General features: G+C 30.9%; 3 protein-coding genes across 4 annotated transcripts; all 3 read right to left on the reverse strand.

Annotated features, from left to right (window-relative positions):
- Window positions 1–39: 39 nt before the first annotated feature.
- LOC128387865 (microprocessor complex subunit DGCR8-like) lies at window positions 40–4481 on the reverse strand. Its single transcript, XM_053347143.1, has 13 exons — window positions 3851–4481; window positions 3621–3763; window positions 3187–3334; window positions 2910–3084; window positions 2752–2812; window positions 2569–2650; window positions 2367–2468; window positions 2198–2296; window positions 2021–2112; window positions 1837–1937; window positions 1667–1766; window positions 1439–1579; window positions 40–1276 (listed from the first exon to the last, which is right to left on the reverse strand). Exons 1-13 carry the CDS (start codon window positions 4236–4238, stop codon window positions 644–646), a joined length of 2265 nt encoding a protein of 754 aa, XP_053203118.1. The 5' UTR covers window positions 4239–4481; the 3' UTR covers window positions 40–643.
- Window positions 4482–4640: 159 nt separating this feature from the next.
- LOC128387866 (irregular chiasm C-roughest protein-like) lies at window positions 4641–20761 on the reverse strand. Of its 2 annotated transcripts, none has more exons than XM_053347145.1 (12): window positions 20209–20761; window positions 14357–14410; window positions 12343–12441; window positions 11844–12007; window positions 10721–10846; window positions 9301–9469; window positions 9109–9231; window positions 8232–8372; window positions 7899–8105; window positions 5594–7649; window positions 5387–5525; window positions 4641–5290 (listed from the first exon to the last, which is right to left on the reverse strand). In XM_053347145.1, the coding sequence occupies exons 1-10, from the start codon at window positions 20345–20347 to the stop codon at window positions 6643–6645; spliced, it is 2229 nt and encodes a 742-aa protein (XP_053203120.1). In that variant the 5' UTR covers window positions 20348–20761; the 3' UTR covers window positions 4641–5290; window positions 5387–5525; window positions 5594–6642. The 2 variants fall into 2 exon arrangements, with proteins under 2 accessions (XP_053203120.1, XP_053203119.1); XM_053347144.1 differs by lacking the exon at window positions 20209–20761 and adding an exon at window positions 14775–15194.
- A 139-nt stretch (window positions 20762–20900) lies between these two features.
- LOC128387864 (uncharacterized) lies at window positions 20901–24458 on the reverse strand. Its single transcript, XM_053347142.1, is given in 4 exon segments — window positions 20901–22162; window positions 22246–23369; window positions 23372–23691; window positions 24069–24458. Coding segments are annotated over 4 exon segments (2334 nt in total). The 5' UTR covers window positions 24089–24458; the 3' UTR covers window positions 20901–21292.
- Between the last annotated feature and the right edge of the window lie 798 nt (window positions 24459–25256).

Here is a 25256-nt window from a genome sequence, read left to right on the forward strand (position 1 = left end):
TAGTAAATTGTTGTTGATTAAATTGAATGTTGGTGTATAAAAGGTTGACAATTAACAGACAATCAAAATGAGCGACAATTGGTCAAGATTTAAATTAATTTTGTTGCTTTCAAAAGCATCGATGACAATGATTATGATAGTGATGATGATCAGAGTGATTTAAAATACATTGATGTAATTAATTTACGTCAAATATACTAGGCACTAATATTTCATCAATAGTTAATGATGGTAATTAAAAGGTAACATTTACAATCAATTGTTAGTATTTGGATGTAGCAATTAACAAACTAAGAGATAGAAAAAAACTTGATGAAATTGAAGCTCTTGGTTTTTTCTGTTCTTAGTTCAAGTTCGAGTTCGAGTTCGAGTTCTAGTGATTGAACCAAGAGAAAAAGAAAGAAAGAAAGAAGAGAGAGAGAGAGAGAGAGAGAGATTAATTCCAACACTAATTAGTGAAGGATTTTCATCATTAGCAGTTTTGAGTTGATTTGTTTTGTTTTTTGGCATCAAAATTAATGAATAGTTTTGGTTGAATTGTTGTTGTTGTTGATTGAAAATTTGCATAAGTGATTAAATCTTGAGTGTGTTGATTTGTGTAAATGTTGAGGTTGATTAAGTTTGAGTTAATTTTGATAGTTGATTAAATTTCACCGGAGGAACTGTTACAACTACTGTTTGAACTAATACTACTGACACTTATATTAAGCACATTGGAGATATTGGTTTGGGCAGTGTTGGAGTAAATGAATCTATTATTTTCACATGGACGATTATTATCACTTGTTGATGGTAAATGATGATTATCATCTTCATCATCATCGATACTACTACTATTGTCACTAACGTTGGAAAGACTATTTTCAAATGACTTGATTGATTCCATTGTTTGATTACATAAATTTGGATCAATTGGACTATTACTTAATTCTCCTTCCTCTGGATCACCTTCAACCGATTCATATGATTCAATTTGACCAGCATCCGTTTCCTCTTTCTCTTCAAGTTCTAAATCAACCTCTCCATCTTCTATTTCTTCTAATCCATCATCTAAAACTTTCTCTTCTCCTTCTCCTTCATCTCTTCCTCCTTCATCGCCATCAACTCCTTTCTCGTTTGTGCAAAGTATCAATCGAAGTGGCTCTTTGCTTTGATCTCGGTTTAAATTGCTTGCCCTGAGTTTCAACATCTCCTCTCGTAGTTTATTGAGTATAGCATAATTTGGACGATTAGCACATGCAGTGTTCTGAAGTTCGGTGATTTTCTGTTCTTCTTCCTGTAAAATGAAAAAAATACAATAATTAGCAAAGAGTTTGATATGATGTTGAACTTTTTCACAATCGATATTTTATCAATTCTAAGCTTAAAGAGTTATCGATCTCCTCTCTATGACTTGGCCACTTTCCATTGAGATTTAATCTCTTTCAGAATCGATTACCTTTTTCTCCTTTGGTGTTTTACAAGAACCTCGACCATAGAGTCGTAATAATGATCCCCATGAGTTAATTTGTGGATGAAGAAGTTGAAGAATCGCTTGAGCAGCTCTTTGTTTACCTTCCCTTTTATTACGACAAATAACCTGAAGATGAGTTAGAAAGAAAACAATTAAATCAAATTATCGATACCAACGATTTAACAAACAGAGTAAATTAAAAATCATACTCACAGTTGCACTATGTTTACCAACTTTCATGGTAAATTCATTCTTTTGGTGTTTTACTAAACGAACATCGGTTTTGATCTCTGTATCTCCCATACCGTAGTTTCTGAAATTTTGATGAACAATTCATTAATTTCGCTTTCTGATGAAAGAAATTATCATGATAAATGTTTTACCTTTTTAGACATTCAACCAGAATTTGATAAGGTGAATGCTGACCTGCTTTGGCACACATTTCACTTACTCGAGGATCTTCAACTTTGATATCATCGAAAAACTGATCAAGAAGAAGATAATTTAGTTAATTGTTACTAATCAAGAAGATAAAGGTAAGAAACACATTGAATTAAGTCAACGTACAGTTAAATCTTGCATCGATGTGTCCACTTTACCGTTACCGTCTTGAGTCATATCCCTTATATCAGGTATAAGTATTTCCAGTGTCGCACGAGCTGAAAAACAAACAAACAAACAAACGATTAATTATTAATAACTAACAATTAACTGATTTTCTATATAATTAGTTATTCAATTTACCTGCTTCAGATTTAGCTTGCTTTTTACTACTTCCATAGCCAACACCATATTCCATATCATTGATTAACACAGTTGCACTATAAGGCATGCTGGCATTTTCTGAAACAATTTAATTAGTTAATTGTGATACCAAACAGTTAGGAAATTGTTAAAAGTTAAAAAAGTTTACCTAATTCTTTAAAGACATATTTAGGTTGAACTCTTTCAGCGTGTTGAACAAATTCATGTAAAATGCAAACCGCTGATTTACCGGCAGGATTCATAACAAATTCTAGAGGAAAAAAAGTAAATAATAATTGTTGAGAACAATTAATCCGACTGATTAAGAATAAACCAATTATAATCAATAAATGTATTTCTCTTGGTGATACCTTTCCTGTAGGATCTACGAGCTGGATCACCGGATTCGGTGTGTTTAGGAAGTGGACAGGTAATTAATTTAGTTCCTTCAGGCTATTAGGAAAGAGAAGAGAAATGAATTGAATTAAAATCAATAATAATTATAGACAAATTGATTATCTAATTGGATTAACTAGATTTAATTGATTCCATACCAGAGAGGGTCTTTGTTGCATCTTTCTTAATTGCACATGTCTCCTACGATCGGCCCAAGTTCTGGTGATATATTGTGAAGAAAAATATATTCATGGTGATTAGTTTATGAATGAGAGGAGATGTAAAGAAAAGAGAATCAAATTAACTAATTACTCACTTAAATTTACGTATTGTAATTTCTTGAAATTCGAAAACTTTACCACAATATTCACGAATCGAAAGGTAATCTAAAGATTTCTCTTTTTTGGCTTCTTGGACACTCTCAACTTTGGCTAAGATTGGAAGCTGATTATTTTTATCAATCGATCCTCCATTTAGACAATTGCTTTCGGCTGATTGATTGGAAGAGAAAATCGTAGATAAGTAATTAATTAACAAGTTCTAGAGAGTAAGAGAAAGATAACTAACAAGGGATAGAGAGATTGTGTATTTACCTTGATTAGAACAATCGTTTTGAGAATTTATTACAATTTCTTCATCGGTTAGGGTAATATTATTTTCCTTCAATTCTTGAGATTTCTCTTTTTCAATTTCCTTTTTATAAGCAAGACATGGAATAGCTGAAATTGGAACTTCATGTTTCTATGTTGATAAAATTAATAGAAGAGAAAATAATATTAGAAAAACAATTAGAATGAAATTGTATCAAATGTTAACGGGGAAAAATAGGAATTAGGAGAAATGGTTTATCCTATGTAATCAGGATTGTAAAGATGAGGAGAACAGCTGATGATGCAAAAAGCGATCATAATCATTTGACTTTTAAGATTATCATTGTAACATAACAATTGGTTACAATTAGTAAATCATGATGATGTTACGGGATATCAATGGAGGAAATAGAATAGAGGACAAAATGGATACACACTCTTGCACTTCCTGGACCCAAGTAATAAGGTTTTGATAATGTGCAAACTCTTGACTGTTTATGGAGATAAATCGGCATTCCACTGAAATGAGTAACTTCAATCCATCCTTCTGGAAGCATCTCAAAGTAATCTTGTTCTCTTTCTAGAGAGAGAGAGAGATGAAAAAGAATATTTGAAAATTAGAATAGAATTTTTGACAAATTCTATTCTCTCTGAATGGTGAACTTACTCTTCAATACAATCTTCTTGCGCTCCTCGTGTGTTGGGTAGGAATGTTGAGAGGAAGCTTTTCCTTTTTCAAGACCTTCTCTTAGACCTTCTTCCAGCATATTATCAATATCATCCAATGGAATATCAGAATCAGAATCATACATAATCTCCTCATCACTTGATTCCTCTTTTCCATCAGCTTCTCCATTTAAATCACCACCACCACTCTCACCGTTTTCATTGTCTCTTCTTCGCCTTTTTTTACCTCTTCCATAACCAACTGGGCAGCCATTATTTTCTTGATAATTTTCACCACAATTAACTGGTCCATGGTTTCTACCCTCATTAAAATTACTTCGTCGTCGTTTATTTGGATAATCATCTTCATCATCCTCAAAGGAACTCATTTTCAGATTTTCTTTTACCAAACTCTCCAACCCTCTAAAAAACAATAATAACAACCAAAAGAAAAAGGTAAAAAAAAAACAAACAGTAGACAAAAAGATGAAGAGAAAAAAACTCTCGGTCAGGTAAATTTACACATGTGAGTAAATGGATTAGTAATTGATGATAGAAATTAAATTACAATTTCACATAAAATAAATCTAATTAAATTGATATTACAAAGGGAAACAATCACAAGGCAGAAAAACATAAAGACTTTAAAAACCAGAAAAAAACACCAACCGATTCACGATTTAGTTGGAAAAAAGAAAACCAGATGCCGCCACTTGTATTCGAAACCCGAAAATTAATTTTTTTGTCCAACAATTAAAACTTAATTGGATTGAAGAATAAATAAATTGCAATTTATTGAATGGACAAAATTGAAATTTAATTTTCTAAATTAGTATTAGGGTTTTTGAACGAATTTTGTTCAATGGGATTGGGATGAGAAGGAATTACAATGTGATTGTCTCTTTAATCGTCATCATCGTTGTCGTAAACGACAAATGGTCTCATTTGTTTCGTGATCATATTTGACCTTCTATTACCTTGAGGTTTAGCGATTGAGGTTAGTAAAGGTGGAGGGGTTGTGGTGGTGGTGGTGGTGGTGGGTGGAAGTTGTGGTTCGATTGGTGGTTTTCCTGAAATTGGAAGATTTTCAAAGGAAAATATTGGAAAATCATTTGGAGCATTTTTCCCAGAATCGGTTGAATATCCAATACCTGTTGGAATAATTGATGAAATTGATTCCAAGTTCCCTTGAGTGGGTAACTTGAACAAAGGTGATTCCAGAGTTTGATTGGGTCCACCCGATAGTTTCGATAACATTTTCTGTACAGTATCGATTTCCATTTTGTTTACATTTTCCATTGAACTGATACATTTAGTGACATCCATACGAATTTGAATCATGGTTCCTTTCAATGAACTTGTCAGAGAATTCATAATATCATTCAGTTCAATAGCTGAACATCCTCTTGGAAAGCAAAGAGCATAAGTCAAATCGAAAGTTCTAAGAGAAACAATTAGCAACAATTAGCAACAATTAGAAAGGTTAAATCTCGTACCTTAATTGACAATTTACCAAGTTAACCAAATTTCCACTCACCTTGGTTGCGATTTAATTGTTACATTGGTCACATGGTCAATCTGACAGAATTGACCATTAGTATTGTTGAGACATTGTTCAGGTCGAACAAGTTTAACAATCTTCTCATGATTCCCTGATTTATAATCTTCAAGAACGGCTGAACGATAGATTAAAAAGGAATCAGTTAATCATCGTAAACTTTTTTCTTCCAATATCAGAACTTACATGAAAATCTTTCAGGGGTTAACTGATTATCGGCCATGAATTGATTCCAAGATGAATTACATTGTGGACTCGAAATCGATCCAATATCAATTCTTTCAAGTAAACGTTTCAAACTTTTCTGACTACTTTTGATCATTAATCTCATGAAAAGTTCAATTTCCTTTGAATCTTCATCCGAACCTTGATTATCATCATCGTCAGAACATTTTACCAAATTATTGAAAAGAAAACAATTTACAAGTAGAAAAGTTAACATACATTTTGGATGAAACATTTTCTCAAATCAATAATTAACTTCAATTGATCAGTTGAAACTTTCAATGGAAAACTAATTAGTTAAATCTAATGAAAAAGTCAATTGTTATTTAGTTGAAAGATTCATCATTCTCTTGCATCATTTACAATGAAATGATCACGATTGAAGGTCATCTATTAATCAATTTCAATTGTTCTCAATTATTTCCTTGTTTTTTTTCAGGAATTAAATCAAAATTAATGTTCCAATAAAAATTAATATTAAATTTCAGAAGAAAAAAAGTTTAATTGTATTGATAAGATAGAGAACTAGATGGCGCAACTGGTTGTTGTGTATTCGAAATTTATTTTCCCAACAATTAAAACTAAATTAACTCGAAAGAAATTAACTGATTGATGGGATTTTCTTTGATTGTAATCGAAAATCATAAAGCTCGAAGTAATAGATTCGATCGAGTGATAATCTTTCTCATTCGATATGAGAGAATTGGAAATGTTCAAAAAGAGAAAAGTTTTTTCTTTTTTTGTTTATTATCAAAGTTTCCAAAGATAATTAAAAGGTTGATACATTAATTTGTATGAGTTGATGTTTTTAAGAAGGTAAGATGATGATGTAAGAAGAGTAATTAAAATTTAAGGTGATTGAGAAGGTGGATTGTGTGTGTGTGTGATGGTTGATGAGAAAAAAGGTAAGAAAGAGAAAGAGAAGGAGAACATTTCGAAAAAAAGAAAAGAAAATTTTAAGACGAAAATAGAATTTTGTTCTAATTCTTTTTTTTCTGTTCTAAATTATCTTAGAGATCTGCTTTGGTTGGAAAAGAGATCTTGGCATATTCGGTACCATGTAAGCTCGCTGGATGTTGTTGATTGTTATGATTATTGTGTTGATTATTTGGTAATTGATGTTGATTCTGTTGTTGGTGAGCTGCCATTGCTGCAACTGCCTGTTGATTGGCCATCATTACACCGGCCAAATTGCCCGCTGGTGTACCATTACCACGAAGACTAGTTCGTGATTGAATAACGGGCTTAGGTTTAGTTGTCGGAGGGATTGGACGTCCGCCTCCATTTTCAGCGTTATTAGTGAATTCAAGGTTTGCATAAACCATTTCATAGTTTTCTGGGTTACCCTTTTCTGAAGGAGGTTTAGTTTTAATTGGATCGGAATTATTGGTGTTTATTGATTGTGACAGTGCCTGTGAATCTTCACCCGATTCTTCATCACCGGCATCTTTAGGTTTACGCTGGCATTTCATCAACACCATAAGTAAAAAGCTTAACAAGATTGTCGCAAAAATGACCACCAAAACGGTACCAATAACAAAACCAAGCGAAAGCGGTGAGACAACTTTTAATCGAGCAATTCGAGTGGCCGTTCCATATTGATTTTTAACCACTAAGGTGTAATCACGTTCATCGTTAAGGTCAGTATCACGAATCTCTAATTGAGCCTCGTAACATTTAAATTGTTCGGACGGTGAATTTTTACTTTGAATGTTGTTCAAAGGTAAAATTCGATGACGAAGTAAACTGTTATTAGCTGGTACATTGTCGCTTTCAGGGTATGAAATTGCTTTAACATCTAATTGGGTTGACCCATAGTACCAGTGGACAGCGTTCGGCGCTGGGTCACAACAGAAATCAAGTGTTAAATGGCTCTTTTGACCTCGAGGACCTTCAACCAGCATTGGCTCCATATGAGGGAAAGCGGGTGCACCATAAATATCAAGCATCATTGGTGGACTTTTAATTACGTTGGTTACGTCGTTAATTATATTGGTCGCTTGGCAATAGTATTTACCTAATAATTAAATAGTGAAACAAATGGACAATTAATAAATAAAAAATACTAGTAAAAAAACTTGAATTAGTGAGATACACAAATCAAAGTTAATGACCATAAATACCAACTAACTGATAGTAATAAAAATTTAAAGTAATATAATAGCAATTAGATTAACTATGATAAGAAGTTGAAAACAACATGAAATAATTGATGATTATTAGACGATTAATTATAAATTAAGAGGATAAATGATGATATTAATACCTTCATGTGAATAAGTTGCATTTGCGATTAACAAGATTTGATTGTTATCTGAAGGCATATCGATACGATGATGTTGACTTGTTCGTGGGTCAATTTGGTACCAATGGACTTCGGGTTTAGGATTACCATCAAAGAAACAATATAATTTGATAGATTTACCAGTTTGAACTGATTGTTCAGTTGAATAATTAACTGAATGAGGTTGATCTGTTTTGATAGAGAAGAAAGAAAAAAAAAATAACAACAATTGATCATCCGTCATAGTCACAATTTGATATTGATGATGAAAATTTGTAACAATCAATTTTCAATCCAATTGATTTATCAACTTACATAGAACGTCAATTCGGACGGGAACTGGCCTGGCAACTCCCTTCTCATTTTGAGCGAAACATTCAAAAATAGCTCCGTTCATATCCCGTTTGGCCTCTCTGAACCAAAGGACAGCGGGATTTTCCGACAACACGGGTGCACCTACAGAGACAAAGAAAGAGAAAAATAATAACAATTAACCAATTTAACAATCGAAAAGATGTAAAATCAATCAAATTACTCGTTAGTTTTTGTGTAACAATTTAATGACCTTTCAACTCTCTAGGTTTTAAAATGGTTTCCTTGTAACAATTAGTATAACCATTAAGATTATGTGACCGAAACTGTTGATCAACTTACATAATAAACTAAAATCAGTTAACTAGTGTAATTTAACAATTTGAAACATTTATGATTAACTTTGCGTTCAGCTTAATATCGTTTTCTCAAGTAAACTGACCTCTCTCAAAGGTCCGATGGTCAAATTTGGATCACCAATTGATATAAACACATAAAAAAAAGTTAATTTATTATCATTATTATGATTAGTTAGTAAAAGAAACTAAAAAATTAGCAAAACAAGTTAATCATGTAGCTACTTGTATATTAAAGCTGCCGATAATTTTAATGGTCAGTGTTTGTCCAGTAAATTACTGTATTTTTAACTCTAATTGTTGCTAATTCTGATTAAATACTATTTGCGTTTTAGAAACTTGATTAGTTGTAAAATTTTGCGTTTTTTGCAGAAATTTTTATGACCATTATATCAATGCAATTGATGTTATTATGTCATTGATTACCAATCATCATGAAAGGCGTAATTGGTAAATTGTTGAAGGTTTAATGATATAAATTATTTTTTTTTCTCTTCTAATTATAACAATTAAACTGTAATTACCTCTTGCTTGGTCTTTCCAAAATACTGTTGCCGGTGGATTGGCATCAACTTTACAATCAATACGAATCTCGGATCCCTCTTTCACAGAGTAAACGGGTTTGGGTACCGATAGAATTGGTATATCTGATGGATTAAGATTACGATTAGATTAACACTTATCTAAGATAATTAATTTGAAAGTAAATCACTTACAAAGAACTTTAATTGTAACTGCATCATAGGTTGATCCAGTTTGGTGATTAGCTTGACAAGATAGAGTTTGATTATTGTGCTCTTGGGTGAATTGATATTTTAATTCTGACATCGTCAAGGTATCTTTCTTTCCGGTTGCCGTGCCGGGAACTGTAGTCCGAGAAGTGGCCTAAACATAATATACAAGGAGAGAGGGAGGGAGAGGGAGAGAGAGAAAAATTGTCATCCAAAAGGATATCAGGTTAATGTTACCATTGAATAGAAAGACATAGTTATTATTAATGCAATGGAAAAAAAGTTATCATGTTTGTTTTTTATTGTTGATATCAAGTGACCTGTCATTTGAAAGGTCCGATGATGGCCTACACTCTCACACATACATGATGATGATGTTGAAATGGTGATGAAAAAAAAGAGATACTTTTGAAAGTGAAAAGGAGGACAAGTAAGAGAAAAAAGAAAGAAAGAGATAACTCAATACAGGCAACAATTGTAATGGTCAAGCGTAATGACCTGGACAATGACATGGTTGGGTAAACTTTCAGGTTAAATTGTGCCCATCCAGGTAGACGTTTAGCAACCAATTCGTGTGCCAACGTTTAGAATGTTTGATTTTTCAATTCTTTTCTCTCTCTCTCTAACTTTTATCTTCCTTTTCTTTTAACATGATGTATAATCTTTATCCGCATCATCATCATCATCATCATAGCGTTTCAATAGATTAATGATTAAGCCCCTGAATAGGTAGGAAATGCTCATACAGGTAATGATTGAAGGGGGAAGGAAAATAATTACTTGTTATCATCCTGATGATGATGATGATAAAGAAAGAAAGAGGTGAAGAAGAGTGAAAATTGTTCAGTAGTAAGATAAACACGCCAATTTATCACCTTCTCAGTAAATCTACACACACTATCGATCGCTGTTGTTATTGACTGGAAAATCATCCAAGGATGACCTGGTCAAGAGCTTGAAAGAAAATCCATCAACTCAGTTTAACGAAAATTTAAATTCCATGTTCGTTACGCTTCATTACAAGCATCATCATCATCATCATAATCTCTCTCTCTCTCGCCTGTCTACTGAAAATCTTATTTTAACCATCACAGTGGACACACAACATCGTGAGGCTACTTAAGGTACAAGGTCATTCAACAGAAGTTATTTTTTGCAAACTGTCTTTTCTTTAAAACTCTATAATTGATTAGCTTCATATGTCATTCTCATTTACATTGGTTATCATTTGACAATCAATTGATTAACTGTTAAGTGATTTAATCTCTCTCTCTCTCTTTCTGATGCTTTAATCCAGCCCAAATAAACGGTAAAACAAAACAACAAAAAGTAATTCAAATTTGAGCAATTGTTTGATGATGAGGAAATCCATTGTTTCAATTACAATCAACTAATGGTCACTTACCTGGTCAGTTATGTTTTTATCATTGAGGAACCATTCAATTTTTGGTAAAGGGTTTCCATTGTAAACATTACAGGTAATCACTTCACTTGAATTTGCCGTAATGGGAATGGTTTGAGCATGTTTAGGCTACAATTAAGAAGGAAAGAAAAGAGAGGGAAAAAAGTGATTTATTGATTAGTTGTTAAAGATTAGAAATTAACAAATTGTGAATAAATATAAATCATTACAATTAAAAGAGACTAAAAATATCAAACTGAGAGAGAGAGAGAGAGAGAGAGAGAGAGAGAGAGAGAGAGAGAGAGAGAGAGAGAGAGAGAGAGAGAGAGAGAGAGAGATGATCAATTAATTGTAGCTTTAAGGCAGCAATTTGAGTATGAAAACGCAAGAAAAAAATCAAACTAATTGCAAATTCCAACTAAATACAATTTAACTGTAAAAATTAATCAACTTTTCAAAGTTGAACCAAAAATTCATGGTAATCTTAAAATGCTCAACGGTGACTCAGTGTGTTCTTGCATGATAATCATCATGATGATCATCATTATCCAATGTGAAGGGAAAACAGCAAAAACTTTGATATTTAAAGATGAGCTCGGAAAAAAAACTAACTAACTGATTGCTTTGCATATCATGTTGTTGTTGATTATTGTTCAGTGAAACAATTGGATTCATTGGATGACCTGATTAACTGATTGTTGTTGATAGGATGAGGTAAAAAAAAACAAATTTGCATTTATAGTTGGGTGACCCCTTTTAATTTTGTTGCATTTTTTCAGGCCAGGTAAGGGAATTGATGATAACCAACAAAATTTCATGAGACTTAAATGAAAACCGTTTAGTAACTTGTTGGACCAGTTGGGCTCTCTCTCTACATGGTGTTTGTATAAATTACATTTAAAAGGTCACCCCACCTCTCATTTTGTTGTTGTTTTTGTTCATCATGGTGATTGATTTAACTATTCAAATTGTATACTCATCATAAATGATTTGTTAATGATGATGATGATGGATATGTATACACATATAGTAGTAGTATAAATTTAAACGGGTAACAATTTAAATAGTAATTTGCGTTTTCTTTTTTCATGATTAACTGTCGTTGCAATTTTTAACGGTAACTTACCGATCTTTCAATATGTGGCCTATCAGGTCTTACTAGGACCGTTATTGTGATCGGCATGGATACAAGGCCTTCACCTACTCCCTCATAAGGTGGTGTCACTTGACATTGCCAGAGTCCTTCATGCTTTTCAAGTGATACTTTGTTTATTTTATAGCTACAATCACCTGTAGAGATAATAATAATAAAGATTAATTAAATTACAATCAATACGTTTGATTAATAATAAATTATGGAAATGAATGAGATGGAGGGAGGAAGGAAGATGAAAGGATAAAACGGAATTAATAGTAACAATGGAATCGAGTTGAGTTGTGTTGTAAAAATTGTGATGTAATTGTTGGTATTTTTTGCATTAATTCCGTTTCCCTTTCTCTTTACATTAATTCAGGAAATAATTCATGGAACAGTGAATAAAATGATTGGGAGGAGGGAGAGGTAAAAATCAACAAGTTTTCCAGGTGAAGCATCAGAAAAGAAACATCAAAGGTTTTATAAGTACCATTAGAAGGTCTATTTGTCCAAACGGCTCTAGTATTATGGTTCCAAACGCAAGCTCCTTGCAGGTTTCTCACTGTACAGGGTAATGTTGCGCTAGAACCTGGTTTTGAGGAAGGGAAAAAATCAACGGAATGAGATTAAATTGAATTGAAATAAAACACTTGACAGATGATGATGATGGTGACAATTGACGGATGACAATTGACTGTTGACAATTGGGGAACATGGTTCACAATTTTCAGCATCATCATTATTATTATGGTGCTATTACGGATGACAAAACATTATCTCATGAGGCTTTTTTTACTTCTTCATTCATATAAAAGCTCAGGTCAATCAGAGAACCATGAAATCTTTCATCTCATCACCAACTCAATCAAAAAAGGTAAGAGAGAGAGAGAGAGGGATAGAGGGAGAGATAGAGAGACACACACACTGATCAACAACAATTTAATTTCCTATTTAATCAAAGTTGAAGGTTTTGGATCAACAGATGAGAAGAGGAAGATAAAAGAGAGAAAAAGTAAGAGATTAACACTGAACATCCTGATTTCAAGTTTTTCAGATCAAGTGCATGATAATCATGGTGATGATGATCCATTCCCATCATGATTAGCAGAGAGAATTAGAAAAAAAAAACAAAAACAAATATTAACTTTTTTGAAAGAAAAACTTATTCCTATTTTTCATTCCTTGGACACACAATTAACTAAATTACAGAGTTAATTAGTAATGATATTATTATTATTATAATGATAATTTAAACTGGTAAACAGGGTTTCATGTGTTGAGACTGTTTAGTTGTTGATTGTAAATGAAAATCTAATTGTAAAGGGAACTCATTTCCAAGGCCTTAGTGATTATAATCACCATCATTATAATCACAATTAAAAAGTTAATCTTGAAATTTTCTTAACGTCTATCCGGCTATTTAATATCATTGAAATCACACAAAAGAGACCATAATTATTTACTAAATATACAAAGTTAATTTAATAACAATCATGTTAATGTTGGAGGTTTGAAGAAAAAAAATTGGTTGATTGTAACAATCAAGGAAATTGGATTGAGAGAAAAAAAGATTAATAATGATTGAAGGATGTCCATTGAATGGCGATTATGGGTCAAGTAAGAGAGTTAAATTAAATTGTGAGAAAGTTAAATCAAGATAATTAATATAAGAAAAAATTGTAACAATCAACGAAACAATTAAAAAGATTCTAACTCATGATATGAGTTAATATGGTGAAAGGGAAAGAAGAAAAAAAAACTTCATTGGATTAACAAGTGGATTAATCTAAATAAGGAAACAACAATTAATATCTAATTGTGAATAAACAAGTATCTTAATTGTGATCGATTGATTAATCACCTGAGATGACAAAATTAACAACAATTAACAATGACAATCTAAATGATTTGGAAAATGTTTGATCAAAAGTTTTTTTTTCTGCTTCCAATTGTTTTTCATTTTATCAATTGATTAATTCTGATTAAATAACAATTAATTTACCGTTAGTTTTGAATTGTTAGAAACTTTTAATCATGTCAAGATGATTAAATTTGTATTGTGTGTGAGAAAAGTATTGGTTAAACTTATTAATGAACAATTTCATTGATATCATTAACTTTAATTACTTGAAAATGGTCTTAATCAATTTTTCAAGATTCAATTGTTATCATCAAATTGATTATAACGATTGAAAATTGTTTAGCTATTTTTAAATTAGTCTGTAATTGTGATTAAACAGTAGTAGGCAATTGAGTTAACACTTATTTAAACACTCACTCAAATATATACAATCACAATTATCAAAAATTCAACAATCAATAAATGATGATAATCAACTAACTATTTATAGCAATTAAATTGTAAAAACAATCAACACTCAATGATAAAATGTTGATTTAAGGTATTGAAGGTAAGAGGTTAAAGTTTATATGCTTTGAATTTGAATTTTGTTTGTTTTTGCAAAGTAATTAGTTGATTGAAAAAGTTAATTGTTGTAACTTACCTTCGGCAATTGTTAAATTGTGGGTTGGTGTCTCCGAAAAGTATTGTGAAAAACCTGAAATAATTAAGAAATTAATTGTTAATCACAATAAAGAAAGCAAAAAATTAATCATGAGAAGATTAATCAAGTTTGAATTGAGAAGGGAAAAAAAGAACCAAATTAAGAGTTGATTAGAAAAGTTAATTCACTCAATAAGAAATATATTGTTGGTTGATTGTTTGTTTGTATCAATTTTTGATTATAAATGTATTTTTTGATTGCAACTAATTAATTAATTGTATTCCAAAAATAAATAACAATTGGAGTCCAACAGAAAAAAAATCAATAAGAATCAAAGAAGACAAAAAAATAAAGAAACATAATCCGAATTGGAGATTACAGGAACTGAATTAATTAATTGTTGATGGTGATACTTAACTGTCTGTAATGAAATAGTATTGAGATGAGGAAGATGATATTGATAGTAGGATGATTGTAACAATTAAACTAAAATTATTTAATTGTGATTTGTGATAATGATGATGATGGTAATGATGATTGAGTAAAGTTAATGTTGCCATTGAGATTTAAATTGAGAGGAAATCACAAAGTATATTTAAGGTTAATTAAAGATTATCATTAAAAAAACACTAATTAATTTTGCATAAAGATTAGACTATTGTTAATTACGAGGTTGATTAGGATGATGATTACGATGAAGATGAAGAAGATAGGAAGAGATGGGAAAAAGTGAGAGAGACAACATGAGAATAGAATTTTTTTCGTAAAGAAAAGCTTAATATCTAAAGGGAAGCCAATGTAATATCTCACAAATAACAATGATTATGATCAAGTGAATACATAGTAGCACTTAAGATGAAGATGAGGTAATCCGTGATGATGTGGATAAATGATTTAAGGTAAATATGATATTTGGAGAGAGAGAGAGAGAGAGTAAAAATCTTGATAGAATTGAACAATTTAAGAAATGGAAATGATCGTTTTTTTTGTTGCTTCTAAATGGCGAAGGAGAAAAAAAAAACAGAGAAAGTGAGAGCATTGAACGAAATTATGATGAAGATGATGAGGGTTCCATGGATACGAAAGAGAAGATGATGATAAAATAACAAACAGAGGGAGAAAGAATAGGGCGAGAGAGAGAGAGAGAGAATACAAGAAAAGGTGAGGGAGTTGAAAGTCGATTAGTAATAATCTAAGTTACCGAATAGAAATTATGTCTTTTTTTCGTACATTTTTTTCTTCATTTTCTCTATTCTCATCTTAATCATCCTCATCATCATCAATATCATCTTCATCTTCTCTGTGTCTGGGTGAGTCTTTCGTATCATTTTTCGCTCTCTCTCTCTCTCTCTCTGTCTATTTTTAGCTTTACGAGGTCTTGACTTTTTCGCTCTCTCTCCGAGTGATTTAAACAGAAACTTTTTCTCATGGTTGGTGCACTTTCTTACTTAAAATAAATGAGCTCACTACCGAGAAGGAGTGAATGATGATGGAAGATGGGGCGAGGGAAGATGATGATGAGGGCGAAAAACTATTTCCTCTCTCACTAATTCACTCATTTTCTTCCATAGGTGATTAACCAAATGTCCTAATTGTCCAGCGGAAAGATTTTCAATTTCTGGTTCAATGTTAAGCCAAAGGATGAAAATGAAACCATTAATTATGATTAACCAAATCACTATGCCCAATTGATTGAATATCATGATTATTGATTCATGATGATTACCATTATGGCGTTTAAATTGTTGACCTTGTAAGAAAATGGTTCATTTAAAAATAGTGATGATTAAACAGCAATCAAATTTAATCTCTGGTCTTTGAACTTGATCCAATTGTTTGTCTCTATTTTTAGATGTTATTTCCTTGTTGCCATTGACAATTTAAATATTGGCAGCGTGACAATTAAAATCGCATGTTATTAATTCAGTTGTTGAGTAACAATTAAGAAATGAAGATTAGATAATTGACTTAATCAATCATCTAATCAAATTGTATGAACGATTAGGATTAACTTTAAATCTTATAAATTGAAATTGTAATTAATACACTGATCAGAGTTCCGGTAGCTTGGATTACAATTTATCTTTCTGAGCATGAGAAAGTTAATTTAGTTCAAATTAAACCGTAATTTAATTAACTGTACACTTCAAGTTAATTGTAACTGATATAGTTTAAAGTGAATTTAAATTGATCAACAATTAACAGTTAATTTTCACAATTTTTGAATTATTCATATTAATGAACAATCAGATGACAAAACTTAATTGCTGTCGCTAATTTTGATGCTACATTTTTAATAATAATCAAGGACAGTTTAAATCATTAAGATGATTGTGATTCAAGAACAATTCAAGACAATCAAATGTATTACATGAAAAACAAAATTGTTATGATTAATTCAGTTGTGTGATCATATTATTGTGTTGAGAATCGTAAACAATTAACACAAATTTACTGTTACAACAACAATTAACATTATCAATCATTATTTCTCATCTCTCACAATCAATTTCAGGGTTAATAAAATAACGGTTTTTTTCATCATCAATGAGTTAATTCATTAAATCGTCTAACAATCAAGAAAATGGCGAAAAAAATAAATCAACAATAGTTGATTTTGATCAGAAAATTTTCACTATTTCGTTTTCCAGGTTAAACATCCTCCATTCTGTGAACAATGATTAACTAATTGTTCATAAATATAATGACAATTAAAATATTTGGGTAACACACAAATAACAATTAAAAGTAAATCTCAATGATTAAGCTTAATTGTAATACTAAATCAAATTAAATGATCATCTCATGAGGAGGAAAAAAGTTTTGACGTAAAATCGTGAAAGTTGATGAAAAAACTATTATGATTAACAATTGAATTTTGATTGTAATCAAATCAAGAAAATTTATATTAAAAAAAAACTTTAACAACAATTAGACTTAAAACATTGGATTAATGATGATTGGACGTGATTTAATTCAACTTGAAACAATCAAGAAAATCACAGAATGAATTGAATTATATGTCAATTAAAAGTGATTTGTAATAGTAAAACTAATTAGTTAATCAACAATGGATACGAGATGAAAGGTGGAAATGATTAGTGAAACATTTAAATTGTTACTTCTTGATTGTTGTGATTGCATGACCATGAAAAGCGTTATCATTATTAAACAACAAAACTTGATTAACTAAATTGTGCACAATCATAATCAAATTAACACTATTATGATACTAACGGTTCTCTACATTAATATTATCATTTTACAATTGGAAAAGTTAATCAACAATATTTAAAGTAAATGGGAATTAAATTGGGAACAATTTATCCAGACTAAGAGATCTCATCTAAATGGTTAATTTAATTGTAATAGAAAATAATTTAAATCGTATTCTTATTTTTAAACTTATAATATAAAACACAATCACGATTCAAATGACTTGTCAAACAATTTAAATTGTTGCTTCTTGATTAACAGGTAAAAGTGTTGTTGACACGTTTAAGATTAATCAAGTTTATTGTTAATCAATAGTAACAATTTAATTGATAAACAAGTTTGTTGCTTGATTATTTTAAATTGTTATTGATTAACCATGATAGGAAGTGAAACAATTAACCGTTAACCATAATTAACATTGGAAAGATTTAATTTTCTGTTGGAAAGTAAGTTTCTATTTCATCAGAGCATAAAAGGTAATTATGGTTAATCATAAATGATTAAAGTAATCATGATATACTGATGATGTTGATGATGATGATGATCATCATCATGATAATAATGATGGGAAAAAATGAGTAGATTCAATTGTATTTAATCATAATTAGTTAACACTAATAAACTGTAATCTGTCAATTGGTGAAATTGTTTAACATTTAATTTGATTCTGTTAGAAATTAATGTAATTATGATTTGAGAAAAAGGATTAAGATTAAGATTAAGATTGATACTTTTACTTTTTTTTCTGTGCACTGGTTAATCTACACAATATCCCATCAATTTAAATTATAAATTCAAGTGAATTAACTAGTCATCCTGATCACTGATTAACGAGAGTTAATATTAAATTGAACGAAATAGTAACAATTTAAATTGTAAAAGTATCAATTTAATGTTTGCATCTGAATTTAGGGCAGAGTTGAAGATTTTTTTCTTCTTCTTCTTCATTGTTGTGATTTTATTGTGGATTAACATGATGATAATAACAATCATTTTTTACCCAATTTTTCATCATCATTTGTATAAAAATATCATCATCTTAATCATTATCATCATCATCATCAATATCCAATCTGATTATCAAATCATCAGCTGAATATATTGATATATATATTAAATAATTTGGATTATTTTTACTCCATAAGATTGACACTGAGTGTATGTTATTATTATTGATGATGTTTTGTTTTCTATTGGTAAATCTTAACTGTTAACTAACTAACTGTTAATTGTGGTGATAATAAAAGGGATCCACTTGTTCAGGTAATATTCATGTTGTTGTTGTTGTTGTTTGGTAGCCATTTCTTGACCACAATTGGACTTGAAAAATTGAAAGAAAACATGATTTAGGTCCAACACACTATCAATTGTATAACAATTGAATCAGATTGTTAAACAACCAAATCAAGTGAAATGAATGGGTTGTAATAAATGTATAAGCGAAACGATATAAAGATGATGGCCAGTTAGATAGAGATGAGGATGATAAATAATAGATTTAAATATGAAAAAAAAATCAAGAAGAAGCCAAAGTTAACGTATAAACAGCAACATAAACAATGGTGGTAAATGATGATGATGATGAGGATAATATAAAGAAGAAGATGATAAAGATAATTGTTGATGTAAAAGAAGAACAGACAACTATCTATTACAATTCGAAAAATGATCAACTAATTAACACAATTGAAAAAATAGTAGAAGAGAAAAACAATATTAATCAACCAATCAATTGGCTGAGAAAATAGCGGGTAACATATAAGATGCTTTTGTTTTAGATAAATGGTAGACTCTTGGCCTACCAAAGTTAAGGAAGAAGGAAAGAAAAATGGAGAAAAATTTAATTATTGTCATTATAATTGGAGGATTAGAATAGAATTTGTTTTTTTTCTTTCTTCCTTTGAGGTGAGACTTTGCGACATAAATCACAAGATTATTTGGATATTGGAGACACAAGAATTGATGGTAAACATAAAATGATGAAGATATTAATCTCATGGTTAGGAATTGATAGACAGACAAACGAATGAAATAAACAAGCGAAAATCGTTATTGTTATTGACACGGATGAGAGAGGAAATTCTCGGTTTAGAATAACAGAAAAAAAGGAGAAAATAATTACACTGAAAATCACTCGGGTTTTTGGTTCTTTTTTTCCTTGAAAATGGAAGAAAATTGTGCAAGAGAATTTACTCTTTTTTTTTGTTCTATTCCATTTGGCGAAAAGAGAATAAATTTGACTATCAAAATGTGTTACAGGTTGAAAAAAGAGAAGAAATTGAGGAAAAACAAAGAGAAAAGAAAAGTAAAAAAGAAAAAGGTGAAGGTGTTATGAGTGAAAAGGTCAAAATTTTAGTTACTATGGAGAAGAAAAAGCGAATACAATTAGTCACGAAAAAATGGCGACGACGAAAAGAGAAAAGCGTTAGGCTTGAACAGTTTTGTTCTTTTCTCTAGTAAAGGTAGAATAGAATTTTCATTTTTTCTCTTTTACCAACAAAAGAATCTAACCTTTTTCTCTTTCTTATCAACACACACCTTTGACCTTTTCTTTTCTCACTTTCTTCCTTTTTTTTCTCTCTCTCTTCCTGTGGTAACACATTAACACGAAGAGAGAAACAAAAATTCTCACTTACCTAAGGTTGAAGGTGGATAAGAGATTAAGATTAAGAGTAAAAGATTACAAGGAATTGATAAGATGTTCATTATTTTCAGTATTCTGGTGTTGCTGGTGAAAGATGAAGATGAAGATAATTTAAAACATGATGGAATCATCGTTAGGATCGTTGAAGTTTTGTTGATTAATCAAAATTAAAACCAGAGATGGAACAAGTAACACATAGAAGAGATTAACGATTATCAAGGAATTAACAGATTATCCCAAAGCAGAAACATGAGACACGAAAAACGGATGGAGATACACACATACACTATAAGAGAATAGGCCAAATATCAAGTGACTTTTTTTTCTGGGTTAAGTCCGAAAGTAGAAAACAAGTGAACATACAAAAAGGTAAGAAAAAAATTTAACTTCTCTTTCTAATTGTTGATTAACGGTAATCATATAGATTATTGTCTCACCAGTGGATTAAACTTATGAGTGGAAAACTCATCACAATAGAAAAGGTTAATCATCGGATTTAATTGTTTTGATAAAAACTCTAAACCGTCAAGTTGGTTTTCCACTTTGCAAATGATCAACAATAATTGCTAACAGACGGAAAACTTTTCAAAAGAAGGAGGGATTAGAAAGAGAAAAAGAAAGAGAAGATGATAAAGGATGAAAAGAGAAAGAGAGAGAGAGAGAGAGAGACGAGACTCTCGTCGGTAACAAGGCGGAGGCCAAAATTTATTTAGCGTCTGGCGCAACATTTTGAAAAAGTAAACAGGTAACTTGGTTTGTTAACTGTTTACCCTGAGGGGTTTTTTTTGTTTACATTGTTTGTTTTGTTCATCAATTTGTTTTACATTTGTGATTTTTTTTTGTTTCTTACAAAAGTTTTGGTTCGAGTTGGCGCTTCTTTTTTGTTATTGTTAGTCTCTCGTTCCTTGGGTCTTCTTGTTTGTGAGTTTGAAGGTAAGAAAAGGGTTAAGGGTAAAGGGTAAAAGTTTGTTAGGTTATTTGGGCCGTTGTTTTTTGTTTGTTGGTGGAAATGTTGATAATTGGTAATGAAATCATTGTGGTTTGTGGTGGGAAGGAGGTGTTGATATTTATAAGGTTTAAGATGTTGTGAAATCAACGGAATCGGAAGTTGTTGATGATGGTGTACATGGATTTTCAATGGGAAGGGTTGTTTCAGATGTTGATGATGAGACGTGATTCGAAGCGGTTGGTTGTTGGTCTACATTAAGTGATACTTTGTCGAGAATATTGTTTAAAGTATTGTTTCCTAATGTTTCTTGGATTGAACTGAAAAGTAGGGCAACATCACAAACCGGATCGCAAGGGACTAAATTTGTATCACCAGAGGTTGTTTCAGGCATGTTAAAAAGTCGACGAATTTTGGTAAAATGGTCTACAAGAAAAGTGTCAAGAGCATCGATTCCTCGAGATTTTGTAAAATGTTTTGATAATTCGGCTTCTTTTGGTGAAACAATTTGATGGAAGGTTAAATGTCGGGCACCATCAACTTCGAGGTCTGAAACGAAAACACTATCAACGGGAGGGCAAATATTACATTGGAAAGGTTGATATCGCAGATGAGCATAAATGTGTCTTCTAATATCTTCATAGCTTAACTTTTGTGTATTCAAATTGAGCTGTTGTTGTGAGTGGAGAAACTTTTTACAACAAATTGGACAACAACACGCAAATTCAGGCTTGGCGATAATCTCATCTTGTGTAGTGAAAGAGTTAACAAAACTACTAATCCAAGCTTCGATAACTTCATCATGATTCCATTTATAGGGAAGAGAATCATGTTCAACATGATCAGCTCCATGTAATTGAAATGCTTTAGGTCCTGGGAAACATTTTTGGCACAATTGGCAAGTGATTGGACGATAATTCAAATGGATTGCGTAATGATCCCAAGCAACGAGCATGTTACTTTGCATATTATTACAAAAGAAACAAATTATCTTTGGAGTCTAAAGATTAGTAAAGAAAAAGAAAAAATTACAATTTAAAATTTTTGTTTCTGTTTACATTTTAACCTTTAACTTTTTCTTACCTGTTCTTGTTTTGAATAAGGTGTTGATACAACCTCTTCAAAGTAGGAATCTAAATCAATCACAGAATTATTGAAATCATCGTTTTTTCGTGAGCCATAAGAAAAAGGTTTACTATTGTTATTTTTACGAAATCCTTTGGAATCTTTTCGAGAATATTTTGGATCAGGATAATACATATCGTCTATTGTATAAGATTCAGATAATTTCTTTTTTTTACCAGTCGATTTTGGAGTTGTTTTCACTAATGACTTTGAGGTTTTACCTCTTTTACCGGTGGGAGAGTTAATTGATAAAGGAGATGATTGTTTAATAACAGGAGCAGAAGATGATGGAGATGGAGTTGAGGTTAGTTGACGTTTTGTCGTTGAACTTTTTGTAGTAGCGGCTGAGGGAATTGGTGAAATATCGCCTTCCTTTCTGGAATCAAAAGATTCTTGAATATATTTAACGTAACTGTTGATATATCTTTCAAGTTCTGGAATCATTCCGGAAGCTGGAAAGTGATCTTTTAAATCATTCTCACTGGGTTCGGTTAAATTGTGCTTATTCATCAGGTGTTGTCTTGCTTTACGATTAACAATGGACAGATCAAATCGAGTACCTTGTTCAAGGCAAAGTTTACATTGGAAAGGGTTATACTTTAAATGTTTATGGATGTGGTTTTTGTCTAAAACCGAGTACAATTTATGTTGAGGTTTGTTTTTTGTATTTTTCTCACTAATTTTGTAATCATATTGATTACAAACTGGACAATATTTGTGAAGAATTGCATTGGGCATCATTTCAGCTTGATTGGTTACACACTTTAATTGATAAATGATAAACTTATGGATCCATCTTTCCTTGTTAGGGGCAAAAGTACGACGATAACGGACACTTGTAAGAGTTGGATGACTTTTCAAATAATGTAAAAGCATATCTTTAGTGTTTAGAGTTACCTCTTCACATTCAACACACCGGTAAGGGAAATGTTTTGTTTGTCTATAATGACAATATAAGGCCAAAGTAACGTTAGTATATTCTTTTAAGCAGAAAAGGCAGAAAATTGGTAATGTTGATGAGCTTCGTTTCTTCATTTGAGCATATTTGATGATTAGTTTCTCTGGAATAGCACATTTATCAGAGTTTGGTACTTTTCTTTTGTATTTCGATTTATTTCAAAACTGTAAACCTCATCATCAGCATAATGGCCTAATTGAATACTAAGATTGTTTCCACCCGTATTGGTTGAATCATCTTCAACTGTTGTCGCATCTGAATCACATTCTACAGGTGAAGATGAGGCTGAATAATTATGATCAGTAGCAACTGTATTCAAACCATTCACCTGGGAAGATTCATCATTGGTGTACTTTTTAATATCCTCATCGGTCAATTTACGAATGGAAACAAAACACTCAATATGAAAACCTTCCAAGATTGGTTCGTCATCACTTGAGTCTTTCCTAGAATACATTGCATTTGGAATAAGAAAAGAACAAAATGTAAGAAAGACAAATAAGAAAATAAAATATTAGGTAAATACAAAAACAATAAGAACAATAAGAAGAAAAAATTCTAGAAGGAAACAAGACATGAAAATGGAAAGAAATTGGTTATAATATTCCGATTGTATAATAGAACAAAAAAAACCACTTGTTGCAAGATTAGAAAAGAAATTAGAATATTTTAGAGAAAGAAACTAAATTAGATCAACTATATACACACAAAGGACACTCTGGGTATAAGAAGCACATTTCCGGTCAAGGTAAGAGAAAGAGACTATTTTCAAAAAAAAAGAGAAAAATTTGAATAATAATCAAAGTAAACAGGTTAAACTTACCTTTCCAAAATTGAAGACATGATACTTGATGGTGAGAGAGAGAGAGAGAGAGAGAGAGAGGATAAAGGAAAAAACAAAAGAAGGCAAAAAAAAGAAAAGAAAGTCAGGCCAAACTTATGGTTCCAAGAATTGAGAATAGAAGAAAAGAGAAAATTGGAAATTGGAAATGTAAGTCCAACTTTTTCCAAAATGAATGGAAAAAGATAATCACCAATGACTGTTGATCATTCACAATTAGATGAGAGAGAGAGAAGATAAAATTATAAAAATAAAATAAAATCTAAATATTACTAAAAAAAAGGAAAAACAATTATTAAAATTAAAGAGAAAACTAATAACAAGAATATTCTTTAAAAAAAGAGATTCAACTTAATCCAAATGACTCACAAAGCGAATTGAACGAAGCGGTTTAATCATCTGGCAGAAGAATTTTGGTTTCCATGGAAACGACCAATAGATGGAGCCACTTTCAACTTCTTTAATTCTATCAACTGATTGTGACTCATAATCGTTCAACTTATTGGTCAATTTTTTAATCAACCAACAGATTAATCAACAATTAAGCTTTTTTCAAATTAAACTATTACAACTTTGTGATCATCTAATTGATAAGATTATTTGTTTTCCATTAATCAAGATGAGTTAAACTCTATAGACTCTCGTTGAAGGGGTTAACCTTTTCATTTAGATTTTTTTATGTTCATTTCCCAATTTTGGTTAAATTGTTTTCTTAGTTTTAATTATTGTTTTTGTCTTTTTTTTTATAACAACTAACAATTAATTAAGATTCCATTCCAAGTATTGTTATGAAACCAATGGAAAAACGAAAGAATAATAAAATGTGTAAGTTATAGAGAAAGGAATATGTTTGGTGAAAGAACTTAGATCTTCAAGTTGTTGACTTATTGATTAACAATTTACAACGATGAACAATTTAGTTATTAAAGGGTAATTCCGGTTCAATGGTTGAATCATCTAAACAATAATCATCTTCCTCTGGAAACATAACTGAATCAATTTTACCAAGAAGCCCATGAACAGTAACAACCGTGATTAAAGTTGATCTATGAATTTTCAATTGGCTGTTTTTCCCGTTCAACTTCATGAATTGATTAACTTGATCAATTTGTTCATCGCTGGTCAACTAATCATCATCGTCATCATCATTGATGTATAAACTTTTAGGTA

The sequence above is a fragment of the Panonychus citri genome, unplaced genomic scaffold (assembly GCF_014898815.1).
Source record: "Panonychus citri isolate SS breed McGregor unplaced genomic scaffold, ASM1489881v1 Contig00094, whole genome shotgun sequence".
NCBI lineage: Eukaryota > Metazoa > Arthropoda > Arachnida > Trombidiformes > Tetranychidae > Panonychus > Panonychus citri.